General features: G+C 32.3%; 1 protein-coding gene and 1 long non-coding RNA gene across 3 annotated transcripts; both read right to left on the bottom strand.

The window, feature by feature from the left end:
- Positions 1 to 756: 756 nt before the first annotated feature.
- On the bottom strand, positions 757 to 9,927 carry LOC129911007 (glutathione synthetase-like). 2 transcript variants are annotated; one of them, XM_055988648.1, is made up of 10 exons: positions 9,582 to 9,927; positions 9,291 to 9,503; positions 6,630 to 6,790; positions 2,179 to 2,221; positions 1,993 to 2,118; positions 1,807 to 1,919; positions 1,530 to 1,743; positions 1,372 to 1,469; positions 1,240 to 1,312; positions 757 to 1,170 (listed from the first exon to the last, which is right to left on the bottom strand). In XM_055988648.1, the coding sequence occupies exons 1-10, from the start codon at positions 9,726 to 9,728 to the stop codon at positions 883 to 885; spliced, it is 1,476 nt and encodes a 491-aa protein (XP_055844623.1). In that variant the 5' UTR covers positions 9,729 to 9,927; the 3' UTR covers positions 757 to 882. The 2 variants fall into 2 exon arrangements, with proteins under 2 accessions (XP_055844623.1, XP_055844624.1); XM_055988649.1 differs by lacking the exon at positions 6,630 to 6,790 and adding an exon at positions 5,618 to 5,754 and having other exon boundaries at positions 9,582 to 9,926.
- A 1,501-nt stretch (positions 9,928 to 11,428) lies between these two features.
- LOC129911015 (uncharacterized) lies at positions 11,429 to 14,027 on the bottom strand. Its single transcript, XR_008771567.1, has 5 exons — positions 13,865 to 14,027; positions 13,542 to 13,807; positions 12,793 to 12,879; positions 12,459 to 12,738; positions 11,429 to 12,401 (listed from the first exon to the last, which is right to left on the bottom strand). It is a non-coding gene; the product is annotated as an uncharacterized LOC129911015 (long non-coding RNA).
- Positions 14,028 to 15,373: the final 1,346 nt, after the last annotated feature.

The following is a 15,373-nucleotide window of genomic DNA, read 5'->3' as shown; positions in this document are numbered from 1 at the left end:
GCTTTACTTCGGATTTCAGAAGATTAATAGCCCCGTTCCATTCGAGGTGGTAGTTTACTCATGAGTATATCTTGTAGGTACTATATGTACATATTTTTGTAATCATTCACTTCTCTCCTCCACTTCTCTCTATTTTTTCATTTCAAAAATGTTTTCGATTGAAGAATGCACTTCAAAAATTCACTCCTTTCAATTTTGAAAATTGGAAATAACACATTTAGGGCTCTGGCGGAAACAGGTTTAAAAAAAATATATCGAGCCCTTCCCGCCAAATTAATCTTTATTTTCTTTTGTTAGATTAACAAAAAAAGTTCATGCTTATTCGTTCACACAATTATGTGTATGTCCATAGTTCATAATTAAATTTGGCGGGAAAGGCTAGAAATGTTGTACTTAAATCGACGCCATACCTGAAATTTAATTCTGGTTCAATTTTCATATAATAACCTGTGGCTGTATAATATGTCCAAGTACATGTTTGGACTACAGCAACTGAAACGACGACTAAAGCACGTTTGTATACAACCTGGTTTAAGAGGCCAAAATCTTAGCTTTTTGTTTGTAAGTTTTCAAGTCGGAAAAACTATCTTGTACAAAACAAGAACCATTATAGTTGAAATTATAGGATTAAAATATAGATCTTCTCTTCCAGTAGTTGGATGGTTTCAAAATTCAATTTCAAATAAAACTTTATACAATAAGCTGTTATTTGTACAAAAGGGTAATTAATTTTTTTAAGACAAATAATAAAAACAATTAAACCTTTTTCTTTAGTTATTTTTATTTATAAAAAATAAAACCCATCAAAAATGTTAGTAAATCTTTTACAAAAGATTGTATGTACAAAAAAAAATAGAAATAACATCCATTAAATTTAGAAAATTAACAACAATTATCCAATAAATAAGGACTGTCAAGGGCTCCCAGACCAGCTGCAACCCCACCTTCATTGGCTGTTGAAAGCTTCGTTCTAAGCATATGACCTGCTTGATAATTTGTAGTTATAGTTTTTGAGTCACCAATAATAACACCGAAAATTCCAAGTTCTGAAACTAGATCGACCAATGGTGGTGGCATAGGTCCATCTGCACGAATCATATAACCTTTGGTAATTGGAGGATGTATTCTTTCCATTAATATCCAACCTGAGCGTTCAACAGCACTCATGCTCTATCAAAGCATACAAAATAATTTATTTCGTAAGATGTTTTAGATGTAAGAAAAATCTTTTTATCGAACCTTTAAAGCTTCTGGAATGTCAGCACCATAAACATTATTACCACCACCTTCTCGTTGAGGCTTCAAAACAAATCTACAGAAAAAATTGAATGCTATAATTTTCAAGGGTATGTTTAAAAAATAAAAACAAACCTTTCAGGGTCTTTTAATGCCATTTCATAAGAAGCATTTCCGGATTCGTTATTGTCCAACGAATACAAACCCGTAAAGATTTTTCCAATAGCTTTCACCTTTTTCGGGTATAAAGAGAATTCTTAATAATGTTTAATAATGTGTATGCACTTAAATACCTTTTCAGGATCAGTGATAAATCTTTCAAGCATTCCTGGAGTTGCCAATGCCTGTTGAACTTTCTTAGTACCAGCTAAGTGATAATGTATCGACGGTGACTTAATTGCCTTCGAACATTCGACCAAGTATCGAGCGTCCCATTCATTTTGAGAATGATAATGTCCTGGTTCATAACCTGCACGGAAATACACAACACTTACCTCATGTCCGTCTCTGTTCAAAAATACATATAAAATTTGTTTTATTTTCATGGTTTTTCTGATTAATTTAGCTTACATAAAAAGTTCATTATTTTTCCCAAGCTTTCCCTGTTCATGTATCTCTGTAAGTGTTTTTCGTAAAACCTTTATATTGGGTTTGGTTTCACGAATATAAAACTCATGGAAACGCTGTGTAAAGAGTCAAAGGTGTTCCCAATTTAAGAAATTCAAATTCAACCGAAATTTCCTTGCTTACACATACCTGGTCACAAATATTATACGATATATCTTCAATAACAAAAACGATGACGGCATTTGGATTTCCGTACAATTCCCATGCTTTGATCATTCCACCACATAGTCCAGAAAGGGCCTTGTTTTCAGGCATCTATCAGAGTGTTTTTTTTTTCCTATTATTACATTTCGTTATTTAACTTCTTGCTCTTACCTTAGAAATTTTATCACTATGATCTAATTCCTGAAGAACGAAGCTGTGAAATGTTACGAATATTTATAGATTTAATTAAAAATGAAACAAGAAATTCGGAATTAAAGTATTATCATTATCATTCAGTTTGAAATTTACAAGTATGTACATCCAAAAAAAACCAAACTAATTTCAAATAACACCAAACTAATTTCAAGTTTCACCAAACTAATTTCAAGTAACACCAAACTTTATTTTTAAGGATTACTTCTATCACTAAAAAATATAAAAGCAAGCATATTTTTTTAAAACTTAATTTACAAATAAAGTTTATTAAAAGCATTAAATTGTAATAGTTTTAAAATTTAAAATACAAGCTACAAGTTTTACTACTTTTCAATTTTGCCTTACTAAAGGACGACCCTCACTGTTGTGCCAGTTGAGAGTTTAAAAATGTTCCTAAAGTTAGCGCAATCCTGTCAGGGTATAGGCATAGGGTTGCCATATATGTACATATATATGGTATGTCTTAGTGGTGTAAATAATATTATGTCAGAGAAAATTTAATTTAAAAAATTTAATATTCAGAATTCAGGATATTTGAAAATTCGGAATGTGTAACAAAAGGTGATAGAAAAAAAATTTACATCGGAATCCACAGATATTAAAATACATAAATAAAAGTCGCACATACAAATACAAAATGTAAAAAAAAATTGTACTCGAGGTATTGATTTTTAAAAGTCTAAACCGTCAAATTCCATCTTTAAGAATAATTCAAAAATTACCTGAAAATATTTTAAATAATTTGAATGTTTTCAGAAAAAAAAAAAAAATAAATTTAACACGTACATATGTACATATTTGCGAAATTTTTTATTTCACTCAGTTTTTCGGCCTCTTTGGTTTTTAGAAAGTACACCCTTTTTTATATTTGAAAGACACCGTTTAGAAAAAAAAAATTAAAATATTTTCTATAATACTGGTACACTTTGTAGGGTTAATTGAAAATAGTAAAACTACATATTTTTGTATTTTAAGTATACCCCAAAATTATAAAGTTTTGCGACATCTGCAAGAACTTGGACTTACCAATCCGAATCCTATTTTTTTTTTTTTTTTTTTCATTCCAAATAGGGCATACATTTATGTACATATTAACATTTGGAAATTTTCCTTTTATCGATAGGCGAACATTACGAATCCTAGTTCAATCCTGTTGATAATACAATACCTAAGCTAATATCGTCGGCTTAAAATGCAGATCTGCTAACTGCCACCTGCTAACTCCACATAAAGATGATTTTAAAAAATTCGTTACAAATACAAAAAGTTTTCAAATCTTATAAATTCCATTAAATTAAAATTATTTTATCAGTATGAAGACTAAAGAATAACTTTTGTTTGATTCCATTAAAAAAATTTTAAATACATATTTTACTTTTTAATATTTTCGTCAGGCGTGCCGGAGTGGAGTTATCATGTTTGCATTTTAAAGGTTTGCATTAAAAAAAAGCAGCATTGTTTTTATAAAGTACCCTTAATTCTAAACCATTCGCTGCGGGAATGTGGATCACTATAGGAGCAGGATCACTGATCTCTATAATCCATTATAGAGATCAGTGGGCAGGATGGGCGATGCAATTGTGAAAAATACTTTATACGGACTCCGAATAATATGAAAGAAGCTATTAAGATGAAGCAAATTCGTAAGTATTTCTAGCCTTAAATATATGTAATGTATCGAAAAGTCAACAATGAGGCCGCCGATCAGAACAAAATACTTAATGTATGTATTGGAAAAACGACCCAGTGAGATATGAATACAATGCCTTTCATGCTATATTTGTGTTGACTGTAAAAACAAAAAATCCACTTTTTATACAGAAATGCGTATTAATTTTAATTCTCAAAACAGATGATACACCTAGGTTTGTTTCTTACAACGTTTTTGACTTATTTTATTTTTTTTTTAACCACATAAATAAAAATCTGACGTTTGTTTGTGCCTAAATCACAAAAAGAATTTGTTTGATATCTGTCATTTTAGTCGCTGATCGACGAGCGACGCATTCTTTTTAACAATCTATTGGGCGTGGGTAGGTCAGTTTTTTTTATGTCATTCCATCGTTTCGGGTGCTACATTTATATTCCTAAACTGACAGATTTTGGTAACTTATTATGAAGAAACCATTAATATTTATTAATACTATTATTATCATGAAAACAAATTGACGGTTGTTTTAAAGTGGGTAAAAATTGTTAAAAAAATAAATTCAAAATATCCGTATTCCAACTTTTAAAAATTTATGAAGTGATAAATCACTTCAAACCAACCAATAATTTATTGATATTTTATATGGAAACAATGAAAATTAATACGACATGGGTGTAAATAACGATAGACTCAAAGACTGTACACTTTGGGAATATTTTTTTGAATTTGTTTAGAATCTTTTAAGGCTCGTATACTCATTAAGGCAGCCGTGTTCAAAATAACGGACACCTTACTACAGATACTTGGGAAAGTTATAAAGAAGAAGAATTATGGCTCATAATCATGGTAACATATTTTTGCATCTTCTTTTGTTACTAAAAAAATTGTCATATTAATGTATTATTCAGGGTGCCCAGAAGTAATAATCCAAAGAATATGGGAAGTTAATTTTAAGCAAAATGGGGTTTTGATAAATTATTTTTCTTTACTAGTTACCAATGTTTATGTGAAAAAATTGTAAAAAAAAAAAAAACAAAAATCATTTATAAACAGGTAAAGAAAAAAATACTATTGAAAATTTCTTAAGAATTACTTTTGTCAAATACCATCAGAATTCTTTCAACATATTTCGTCTGGACTATTACGTTTCAAATTTCTTAAGAATTATTTTTGTCTAATACCATCAGAATTCGGAATGAACAAGTTACCAAATTCTAAGAGACCTTAAGTTGGTCTTTCAACATATTCCGTTTGGACCATCACTTTTGGGACGCCCGGTATATGTATGTCATATCGTCTTTAGTTAAAAATGTTCATGCTATTCCTGCTCATACAGACAGCTTCTTTAACGGAATCTCTATATATCTATCTATCTATAGTCATATTTGATTATGACCTCAAGATAGGATCTTTGTATACCATTACACTCACACACACAAAATAACAGACGACACAATGGCGTTGGGTTACTTAAATTATAAAACATGCAACAATTGCTCCATATCGTTTCAAGATTTTTTTAAAGTGTAAAGGTATAAACAAAACATATCATGCTTTTTACTTACTTTCAACAACAACAACAAAAATATTTTATTAGTAACAAGAAATTAGCTACAAACTAATAGTTAAAGTGTGTATTATGTACGTTTGTTATTAAAAAATTAAAATAGTACTTATTATGAAGAAAAAAAGAGAGAAGAGTAAAAAAATAAAGAGAAAACACAAATATTTTATTTTGAATACCTCTGTAGAGGCGTCATGTGTGTGGATATACCACCAAAACTAGAGGCAATTGTGTTGAATTCGACTTGTTTAATGTCGTTGCCTTCATAACAGTGAGCCAAATAGTCAGATCGAAACAGACCGAGGGAAATTGTTGCCTGTAAATTAAATGTTCATTTTGTTTGTTTGTCTTTTATAAGGGATGGATAAATTTCTAAAACAAAAAAAAAAAAAAATATGTACACACAAAAATTTTATATTTCTGCCTTTGATTGAAACAACAAAAAATGATGTTACACAAATGTCATGATCGATGAAATAATGGCTAGACAATATAAGGTCTAATTGACCAAATAGATTTTGGGGGAATGATGAAAGAAGAACACTGTCCTGGACTTATCTGCTTCGAAAATAGGCTATCATAGTGCGTTTTGTAGTGAAAAAAAGTTGTTCAATGTATCATACCTAGCTAGTTGCCTTTTTTATCTGTTACATTTAGATTTAAATCGTTTCAATAGTTGATAGAAAATAAAACAAAACAAGTGCTATTTTGAAAAGGTGTCGCAGCCGCAGACAGAATTAGGAACAAACAAATCAAATTTCGCCGTTTTTTTTTTTTTTTTGAGCAGCAGTTATTGTAGGCAGAGTAGTCTTTTTTTATTTAAAGTTAATAGTTTACTAAATTAATTGATCTACAAACAAAATTGATTGTTTTACGTGGTGTTAAATAACTGTTATTACTTTTTAACTAAATTCAATTAAAAAACAAAGAAAAACAAATTTATTGTGTTATCAGAAAGTTTTCAAATTTAATTATTTTCATTTCAATACACATAGCATGCTCAGGCAAAATAGGAGAAAAAAGCTATTGGACAGAGACATAGCGCTAATCTAAATAAAATAAAGCATTCGCATTTAAATAAATAAATTAACAATACACTGTTATAAAAATAAAAAAAAATATATTAGGAAAAAAAACTTAAAATATTTTTGTTTGTTTTATTTTTTTTTTTTTTGTATTTCTTGTGTGCACCTTTGAATTGCTTTACTAGATGGTCCTAAATGGCCGAAACCAGAAGCTATTGTGTTAATTTCAACTTGTTTCCAGCAACAGTAGGCACACTTTTTACCCGTAATTTCAGGACAGCACGTCTCCAACATCAAATCAGATCGAATAAGTCCCAAAGATAATGGCTTTATTAAATGAGGTTTGACTTATACATAAATCTTTTTGTGTGATATAATAAAACTTAATAAAAATGAATGTTTTCTAGTAAAAATGTAGCAAGTATAATAATAATCGGGACTTAATAAATAACTTTATTTAAATATGTATAATCTAATGGGTGATTGAACCTTGGAGTTTACAAAAATAAAGTAAAATTTTAAATTAAAGAAAAGTGGAAAGAAAGCGAGATGTTAAATAAAAAGGAGAAAACAGATAAAATATAAGAAAAGTGGTACTTTAGGTACCTTATTTAAATGATTTGAATAACTAGAACGCTAAATAAGAAACAAAATCCATTACATAAACCAGTGTTCTGTAATTTTTAAAACCTACAAGAATTTGCTTCACCTGACTTCTAAATTTTAATTCTGAATGAAATTTGAGATGTAGTTGCAATTTCATACTAACATTCATAAAAGATAACTGGCATTTTTGTTGAAAAATTGATCATCCAGACTACTGCCATTTTCAATTGTACCTACATAAAGAAAAATCATAGTCCAAACGTTATCCTCTGACAATAATCGAGTTACGAAATGAACACCTTGTAAGTTAGCAGCTCCTTAAATAGGCAGACAGACTGACTACTTTACAGCTTCCTAGATTCCAGGTATTTTTTTTTTTTTTTTTTAATAACATATAATATGCCAGACCTAGGTATTTTTAAATGCACTTTGCTCAGAATAAGTTGATTAGTTAGAAAGAATAGAACGATAGGAAAGCATATTTGTTGGTACGTGAATGTGAGATAAGATGATCAGTATCTCATGCAATCTCACAGGTGGCGTCCAAGTGAAGCTGTGGTATAAATAAAGGAGTAATTCCTAAGCTAGGACGCGAACCCATACTTCTAGGTAAGCAGTCAAGCAGTACATCCAATTCTCCATTGCTGACCGTCTATCTTCACTTTGGAACAACCGCTCCCTGGGTACTCCAAGTCTATATTAAAGATACAAACTACTATGGCGCTTTAAAATCCACTCTGCCCGGATAAAGGGTACTTCAGACGACCAGGATCAGGAAAAGGTCACTCAGAAAAGTATTGCCGAACCACTACAGTCAACATTCCCGATGTAGTAAAGCTGTCAGCCAAAACTGATGTCAAATATCAGGGGGTCAAACTCTAATTTCGCTCCAATCCATAAAAGATATCTGCAGAATCTAGAAAACCATCCCAATCCACTACAAGGAAGAATAATCTCAACTGTCAATATCTTGTAGCTAAGGACCTACTAGATGAAAACTTAATAAATAACAATAACGAAAAGAACATCCGATTCTACTCTGAATCTGGATCAGCACACTCCCGTGGCTGAAATCCTTAAATCTAGTTCTGGTGATAGACTGAAAGACAGACAAACAGACGGACTTGCGGCACCTACTTTTTTTCTCATTCTCTATCGCCGTAATCTTTTTTTTTTTTTCTTTTTTAAATGCATAAATTGATATGTAATTGATAATTAAATAGCAATTAAAATCAAATTTAATAAAACCCAGCCTATTTGGTTTGTCTAATTTTCACTGCTGCAGAGCGAATTCTTGAAAGAAACTTTCAACTGAACCTAATTGGAAACAAATATCCAACTGAATCTAGTTGGAATTTTCTTCACTGATGGAAACTGGGAAAAAGAAATAAAAAGAAAAACAAACAAACGTCGGAACATAGCATATTTTTGAACATGATTTTACGGTTTTCATGAGACTTTTTCCAATTTTCCATTAGACAGATAAACTCCAGTAAAGGCTTATTTCTACGAATAACGTTTTTTTTTTTTATATTGACATTATTCTACTAATAGTCTAACTGACGATTGAAAAATCAGGGCTAAAACGAAAATACATCTACCAAACTATTTTTCGCGATGCCATTTAAAAAATCTGGAAAGTTTTAATAGCAGTTGATGAAGTTTTAGGTAGGTATATTTCAAACATTCCAGAACAGCTTTAAATCGATTTGCTCAGACAGATCTCCTTTACAAAATTGGAAACGACTTTTTTTTTGCAGTAAGTATTTCCTGCATAAATTCTCATTTAATCTTAATTCAGCTATCTTTATACGAAAACTTGCATTTGGCATTTTCTATTTTATTCTTAATTAATGAATTTTTGATAGTACGATAAAAAAAACTGCAAACTAATCACTATTTCATAAGACATGATAAGATTTCAGTTTTCTCAATCAACTTCCGTTTGAATTGACCCACTCAACTATTGCAAAATCATTGTCAAGGTTAAAAACCAGTATTTAAGGAAGTCACGGGTTTTCAAATTTGCTTACGCTTCATAGCTCAATATATAAACAAATAAGATTGTAACAACAAGCTTTCAACACTTGTTTTACCCTAAGTTATTAAGCCTTTTTGAATAGGTTTTTATTATAGTATACTTGCTACATTTATACTCGAATGAAGATTAAACACAAAACAAACACAACAAATTGGAAATTTTAGTTGATTACATATTTACCTGCTGTATACCATTAGCTAATACTTTTTTGTAAACATTAAAAAGATTACGCGTGAATTCATCAACTTTAATTGTTTCAGCCAAGGTTGTTGTTAGGAATTCATCATCGTGAGCTACAAAATGCATTAATTCATTGAGAATACATTGTAAATCGACAGCTTTTTCAAATTCTTTTCGTGGGAATGACGAAGGAGTTAAGATAAATGGAGCAAACTTAAAAAATAAAACAAAAACATTTTAGTATACATCCTAAAATGAATGACATCATACTTATATTCAAAGAAAACTTACATTTAAAGCATCCGGACTGAAATTGGATTTAGAACGCATTGCAGCTCCATGCATTAGTGCCCAGTCTTTAGCTTTGGGGACAACTTCCAAAAGGGTCTTATCATCGATTGGATATTGAATACAGGATTCCAACATTGGCAGCGACATTGTGGGTTTGGTTAGAGAACAGACAAGTTGTTGATGACGATGAACGATTTACTAATGATTTTATATGAAAAAAGCTTAATGGGGGATAGCAATTTGTTATCTATTCTAGTCTGTTAAATTTATCTTTTTTGATAAGCAAATATTTGATTAAAGTATAATGGAACTGAAATTGATTCAGCTGTAATAAAAAAAATTAAAAGATAACAAATATTTTTGCATATTTTTGTCTTGCGCATGTTTGTCAGCATTGGCATTTATAATGGCAGCATTCAACTACTTATTAAAGGTGCGTTTTTTTCCATCAAGATTTACACTAGACGATTTTTCTCTGTTGTCTTGCTAAAGCCTGGTACACTGCTCGCGCTAAATTCGGCTAAAAATTTTCGATAATTTGTATGGGAGCTAAAAATTTAGCGCTAGCAGCGTACCAGGCTTAACTTTTCAAGAGTCGATTTTTGCGTACATTGAAGCTTTTTTGCATGATAAAATCCTAGTCGACTTTAGCCGTGTGGCATAAATAGTTCTACTATAATCGACTCGACGACTAAAATTTTATCTCAGCTAAAATTTAGCGCGAGCAGCGTACCAGGCTTTAAGGTATAAAGCCTGGTACGCTGCTCGCGCTAAATTTTAGCTCCCATACAAATTATAGAAAATTTTTAGCCGAGATAAAATGGATCCCATACAAGTTATCGATAACTTGTATGGCAATTTTATCTCAAGCCTGGTACGCTGCTCGCGCTAAATTTTAGCTCCCATACAAATTATCGAAAATTTTTAGCCGAGATAAAATGGATCCCATACAAGTTATCGATAACTTGTATGGGAATTTTATCTCAGCTAAAATTTAGCGCGAGCAGCGTACCAGGCTTCAGGCTTAAGCCTGGTACGCTGCTCGCGCTAAATTTTAGCTGAGATAAAATTCCCATACAAGTTATCGATAACTTGTATGGGATCCATTTTATCTCGGCTAAAAATTTTCGATAATTTGTATGGGAGCTAAAATTTAGCGCGAGCAGCGTACCAGGCTTATAACTACAACGGCCACTTTTTGCAAAAAGTCAAAAAGTGAAAATTTTCAAACTCATTTTGTGACCATTTTTCCGACTACAAAATTAAAAATAATGATGCAGAAAGCTTATTTTTTGGGTTAAAGCCTGGTACGCTGCTCGCGCTAAATTTTAGCTCCCATACAAATTATCGAACATTTTTAGCCGAGATAAAATGGATCACATACAAGTTATCGATAACTTGTATGGGAATTTTAAATAAATAAAATTTAGCGCGAGCAGCGTACCAGGTGTAAAATCAATTTTTGTAGTTTTTTCCAAAAACAAATAGCGCTAGAGAGAAATAAAAAATTTTTACTTTTGTAAATTTCCCGCTTTTTCACTTTTTAGGTCATTGTAGTTAAAGCCTGGTACGCTGCTCGCGCTAAATTTTAGCGGAGATAAAACTCCCATACAAAAGTTATCGATAGTTTGTATGGGATCCATTTTAGCTCGGCTAAAAATTTTCGATAATTTGTATGGGAGCTAAAATTTAGCGCGAGCAGCGTACCAGGCTTAAGGCTTTAAGCCTGGTACGCAGCTCGCTCTAAATTTTAGCTCCCATACAAATTATCGAAAATTTTTAGCCGAGACAAAATGGATCCCATACAAGTTATCGATAACTTGTATGGGAATTTTATCTCGGCTAAAATTTAGCGCGAGCAGCGTACCAGGCTTTAAGATCATTGTAGTTATGGCGTAAAAATAAAAGGGGTATTCACGATCCGATGCAACTGGTCTTGTATCATTGCAAAAGTGCAAAAGTGTAAAATCTTACAACACTACAACAACAAAATATACGGATTAAAATTTTACAATAGTCTTGCACTTTTGCTATACCCTGACCTATTGCAAAATAAAAATACAATAGAGTAAAATTATTTTTGACAGATGGCAGCTCACCACCACGTCGCCCGATGATGTATTGAACAAAAAGTAATGTGCGAAGGACAACAAATCCATGACAACCTGTAGAAAATGTTCAAAGAAGGTCATTTGGATAGTACCTACTCGCGATGCAAGTCATGTTGGCACGATTTTTTGTTGAGTTTTTCTATTGTCTCAGACTGTGACATCCGAATCACCGCATGGTACTATGAGCTATGGACTCCTCTTATGATTTGGTCGTTGTTATAGTCGTTGTAATTGTGGTGAATTTTTCAACACATTACGACGGTGGAAGAGCATAGTTCACAGCATCAGTGTACGGGGCAGAATCGTATGTCTATGTTGTGCTTTTTTGTAGCATAGCCAAAACCATAACCACTAATTGATTTGGTTGTAAAATTGTTCCCAGATTTCGGGTTTGTTCGCACATTGTTGAACCTGTGTAGCCGAGATGTGATATCCTTGCTGTTAGTCCCCATTGGGCTGTCGATGTCGGGCTGGTAGCGTGCCACCGTGTTGCACTATTTGTGATTGGTGATGGTTAGATTGGTGGGACTTTGTAGAATGTTGTGAAGTTGTGTATGACGCTGAACTATTAGTTTGGGCAAAGTGAGGCACTGAGACGTGTGACTGATACCTTGGTCATGGTGGTCTTTCCTTGCACTTTATTTTCTGTATTTTTGGAAAATAAACCGGCCAAAATCTGATACAAAATACTTTTATATGTTGGTTCAGTCTGAAATTGAAATCGAAATCAGTATCTAAATCAAAAGTAATGCTAAGTTTAAATCACCTTTTTCTAGATTCAGGATGACGCCTGTGTATTGTGTTAGTATGGCGGTAGAGAAAAAGTTGTGCTCATTAATGCCATTTAGAAGGTAACGCACGATTATTTGGCAATAGTGTCACTCCAGATCGGCTAACGCAGCAGCTCTAGCCATGTGCAAACTATAAGTGGCGTACCAGGCTTCCGTGAGGCAGGTTTCATAATAAGAATTTACCATTTAAGCTGCTGTCATAATCGAAGAAGGGAATACCGGTTCTGTTTCCAAGGACTGGCATTGTTTTGAGCACTTATAAAAAAAGAGAATTAAGATCGCATATTTTATACTAACGGAATCAAGTACCTACACACCGTATTCTGAACCATAAACTATGCTTGTAAAGTTTCCGAATCGTCAACTAGTCAGCTAAATTTTAGTTGTAGATGGTTTCTGTGGAAAATATGTAATCAGTTCAGCGAACTTGATCGCGTTGTCAGCTATTACACGGACGACTCCAAGTGTGAGAACAATTAAGGGGTTCACATTGACGAGCATGTTGTCGATCATGACTCGAGACTCGAGACTCGAGACTCGATAGTGTACGATGCATCGATGCATTTGAGCTTTAAGCTTACCAAATCTTTAGTATAACAACGAGTACTTTTTGCAAAAGTCAAAAGAGTGAAGATTTTTAAACTCATTTTAACTTAAAAAGAAATTAAACCTTCCATGCTCTCATTTAACCTATTTCACAATTGATTTGAGTAAAATTTCAAAACAAATACATCACATACATATGTACATCAAAAAAATAAAATACATTCCTTCCAGTCAAATCTATGAAACAGATAAATCCGCTTGGAAGTTCGTTTTTGTACTACAAGCACTTTCATGGGTCAAAAAACCTACCAAACCTATAAAGCCTGGTACGCTGCTCGCGCTAAATTTTAGCTCCCATACAAATTATCGAAAATTTTTAGCGGAGATAAAATGGATCCCATACAAGTTATCGATAACTTGTATGGGAATTTTATCTCAGCTAAATTTTAGCGCGAGCAGCGTACCAGGCTTAACACCCAAATCTCTAGAGGATTAAATTGAGCAAAACATACCTGAACATTGATGGAGTAAAAGTTTTTTCGACATCTGTGTCGTCCTCCAAATTCTTGCCCAGGATTCTTTATTTTGATGTGGGTGCAATCGATAGCACCCACACATTGTGGAGAACCAGCAACATCAAAAAACTTTCTTTTCACCGACCGGATTTCCGTGGCCTCACTGGGGAACTTAATGAAATCCCTTGCTTTTGATGCCAAAGCTCGCACAAATTTCCTTACACAATTACTTACCGATTGTTGGGAAATGTTGTGACAATCACCTGAGGAAGAACAACTTTTAGAAACACTTAAATATGTATTTAGTTATTTTAACTTACCAACATCCTTCTGATATGAACCTGCGGCAAGATATCGAAGCCCTGTCAATACAATTAGATCAGGTGGAATTGCACCACCTCTGTTGGTAGAGGAGGTGACGTCTTCTCTCACAAGATCAATAATATATCTTGCAGTTATTTTATTGAATCTTAAAATTAAATGTTTTAATTTTACAAAATTATGCCGCATAACAAACAAAATTTTACCTGAAGTGTCGGAAAAAATTTTCATCATCGTACTCCACCAATGGATCAACTTTTTTTTATACACTTTTCGCCTCCTTGCTTGGGCGACATCTTCTAAAATATTTATATCTTGGATTATTGAGTAAGCCTAGTACGCAGATCACGCTAAAATTTATCTTTCATACAAATTTCCTCCAAAGATAAATTTTAGCGAGGATTTTTAGCCAGGTAGTACGCAGTTCACGCGCTAAATTCGAATTGTCATCTACTACTTTTGCAAAAAGTCTCCACTCAATTTAGCTCGCGAAATAATGCTCAGCGCATTTTTTCACAGTATTGAGTAAAGCCTGGTACGCTGCTCGCGCTAAATTTTAGCTCCCATACAAATTATCGAAAAATTTTAGCCGAGCTAAAATGGATCCCATACAAATTATCGATAACTTGTATGGGAGTTTTATCTCGGCTAAAATTTAGCGCGAGCAGCGTGCGTATTCACGATCCGGTGTAACAAAAAAGTGTAAAAATGCAAAATTTTGTTTTCTACTACAATAACTACAATAGACAAATTTTGCACCATTGTATTTTATTTTTGCAATAGGGTTGGGGTATAGCAAAAGTGTAAAAGTGTAAAAAAATTGTAGTCTGTATATTTGGTTGTTTTATTTTAAGAAAATGTTACACTTTTGCACTTTTACAACGATACAAGACCATTTGCATCGAATCTTGAATACCCCTAATGTAAAAAATTTCGATTTTTTTAAATTTTTTCAAAAAAATCACTAAATTTTCAAATAAATTGTTCAAAATTGTTTATAACGTCTTTCTACTGGTAGCAAATAACGTTTGAGCAGAATTATTAGCAATATAAATATTTTTTTTTGGTTGAAAAATGACAAAAAAAAGTGGAAAATTCTCAAAATAATTGAAAATCTTTCAAAAAAAATTTTGTTCGAAGTCGTACCGATAAATCGAAAAACTAATGACGCCAATCGATTTCTCATGTCCGAAATAGGTCGAAACAGTTAATCGCGCACCTGTCTCAAAAATTTTTTTCAAAAAACTTGCACAGTGTTATTGGTAAGGCCCTTTGTCTTTTTTATTCTCTTTATTATGGTTGTCGGCTTGTCGGTATTCATGTCCCGTAATTTAGTTTCTTTTGTTGTAAATAATTGGTGAAAATTAATTAACCCGAACAAAACAAAGAATTAAATTATACAAAATGGAAAAAAAGAAGAAGCAACAGTGGAGGAACAACCCTGTTAAAAAAAAAAACATCATGGATTTCATTCATGCTTCAATATTTACTATAGATAAGAAAAGGGG

Source organism: Episyrphus balteatus, chromosome 2 (genome assembly GCF_945859705.1).
Source record: "Episyrphus balteatus chromosome 2, idEpiBalt1.1, whole genome shotgun sequence".
Classification (NCBI taxonomy): domain Eukaryota; kingdom Metazoa; phylum Arthropoda; class Insecta; order Diptera; family Syrphidae; genus Episyrphus; species Episyrphus balteatus.
This window is presented reverse-complemented; position numbering and strand designations above follow the sequence as displayed.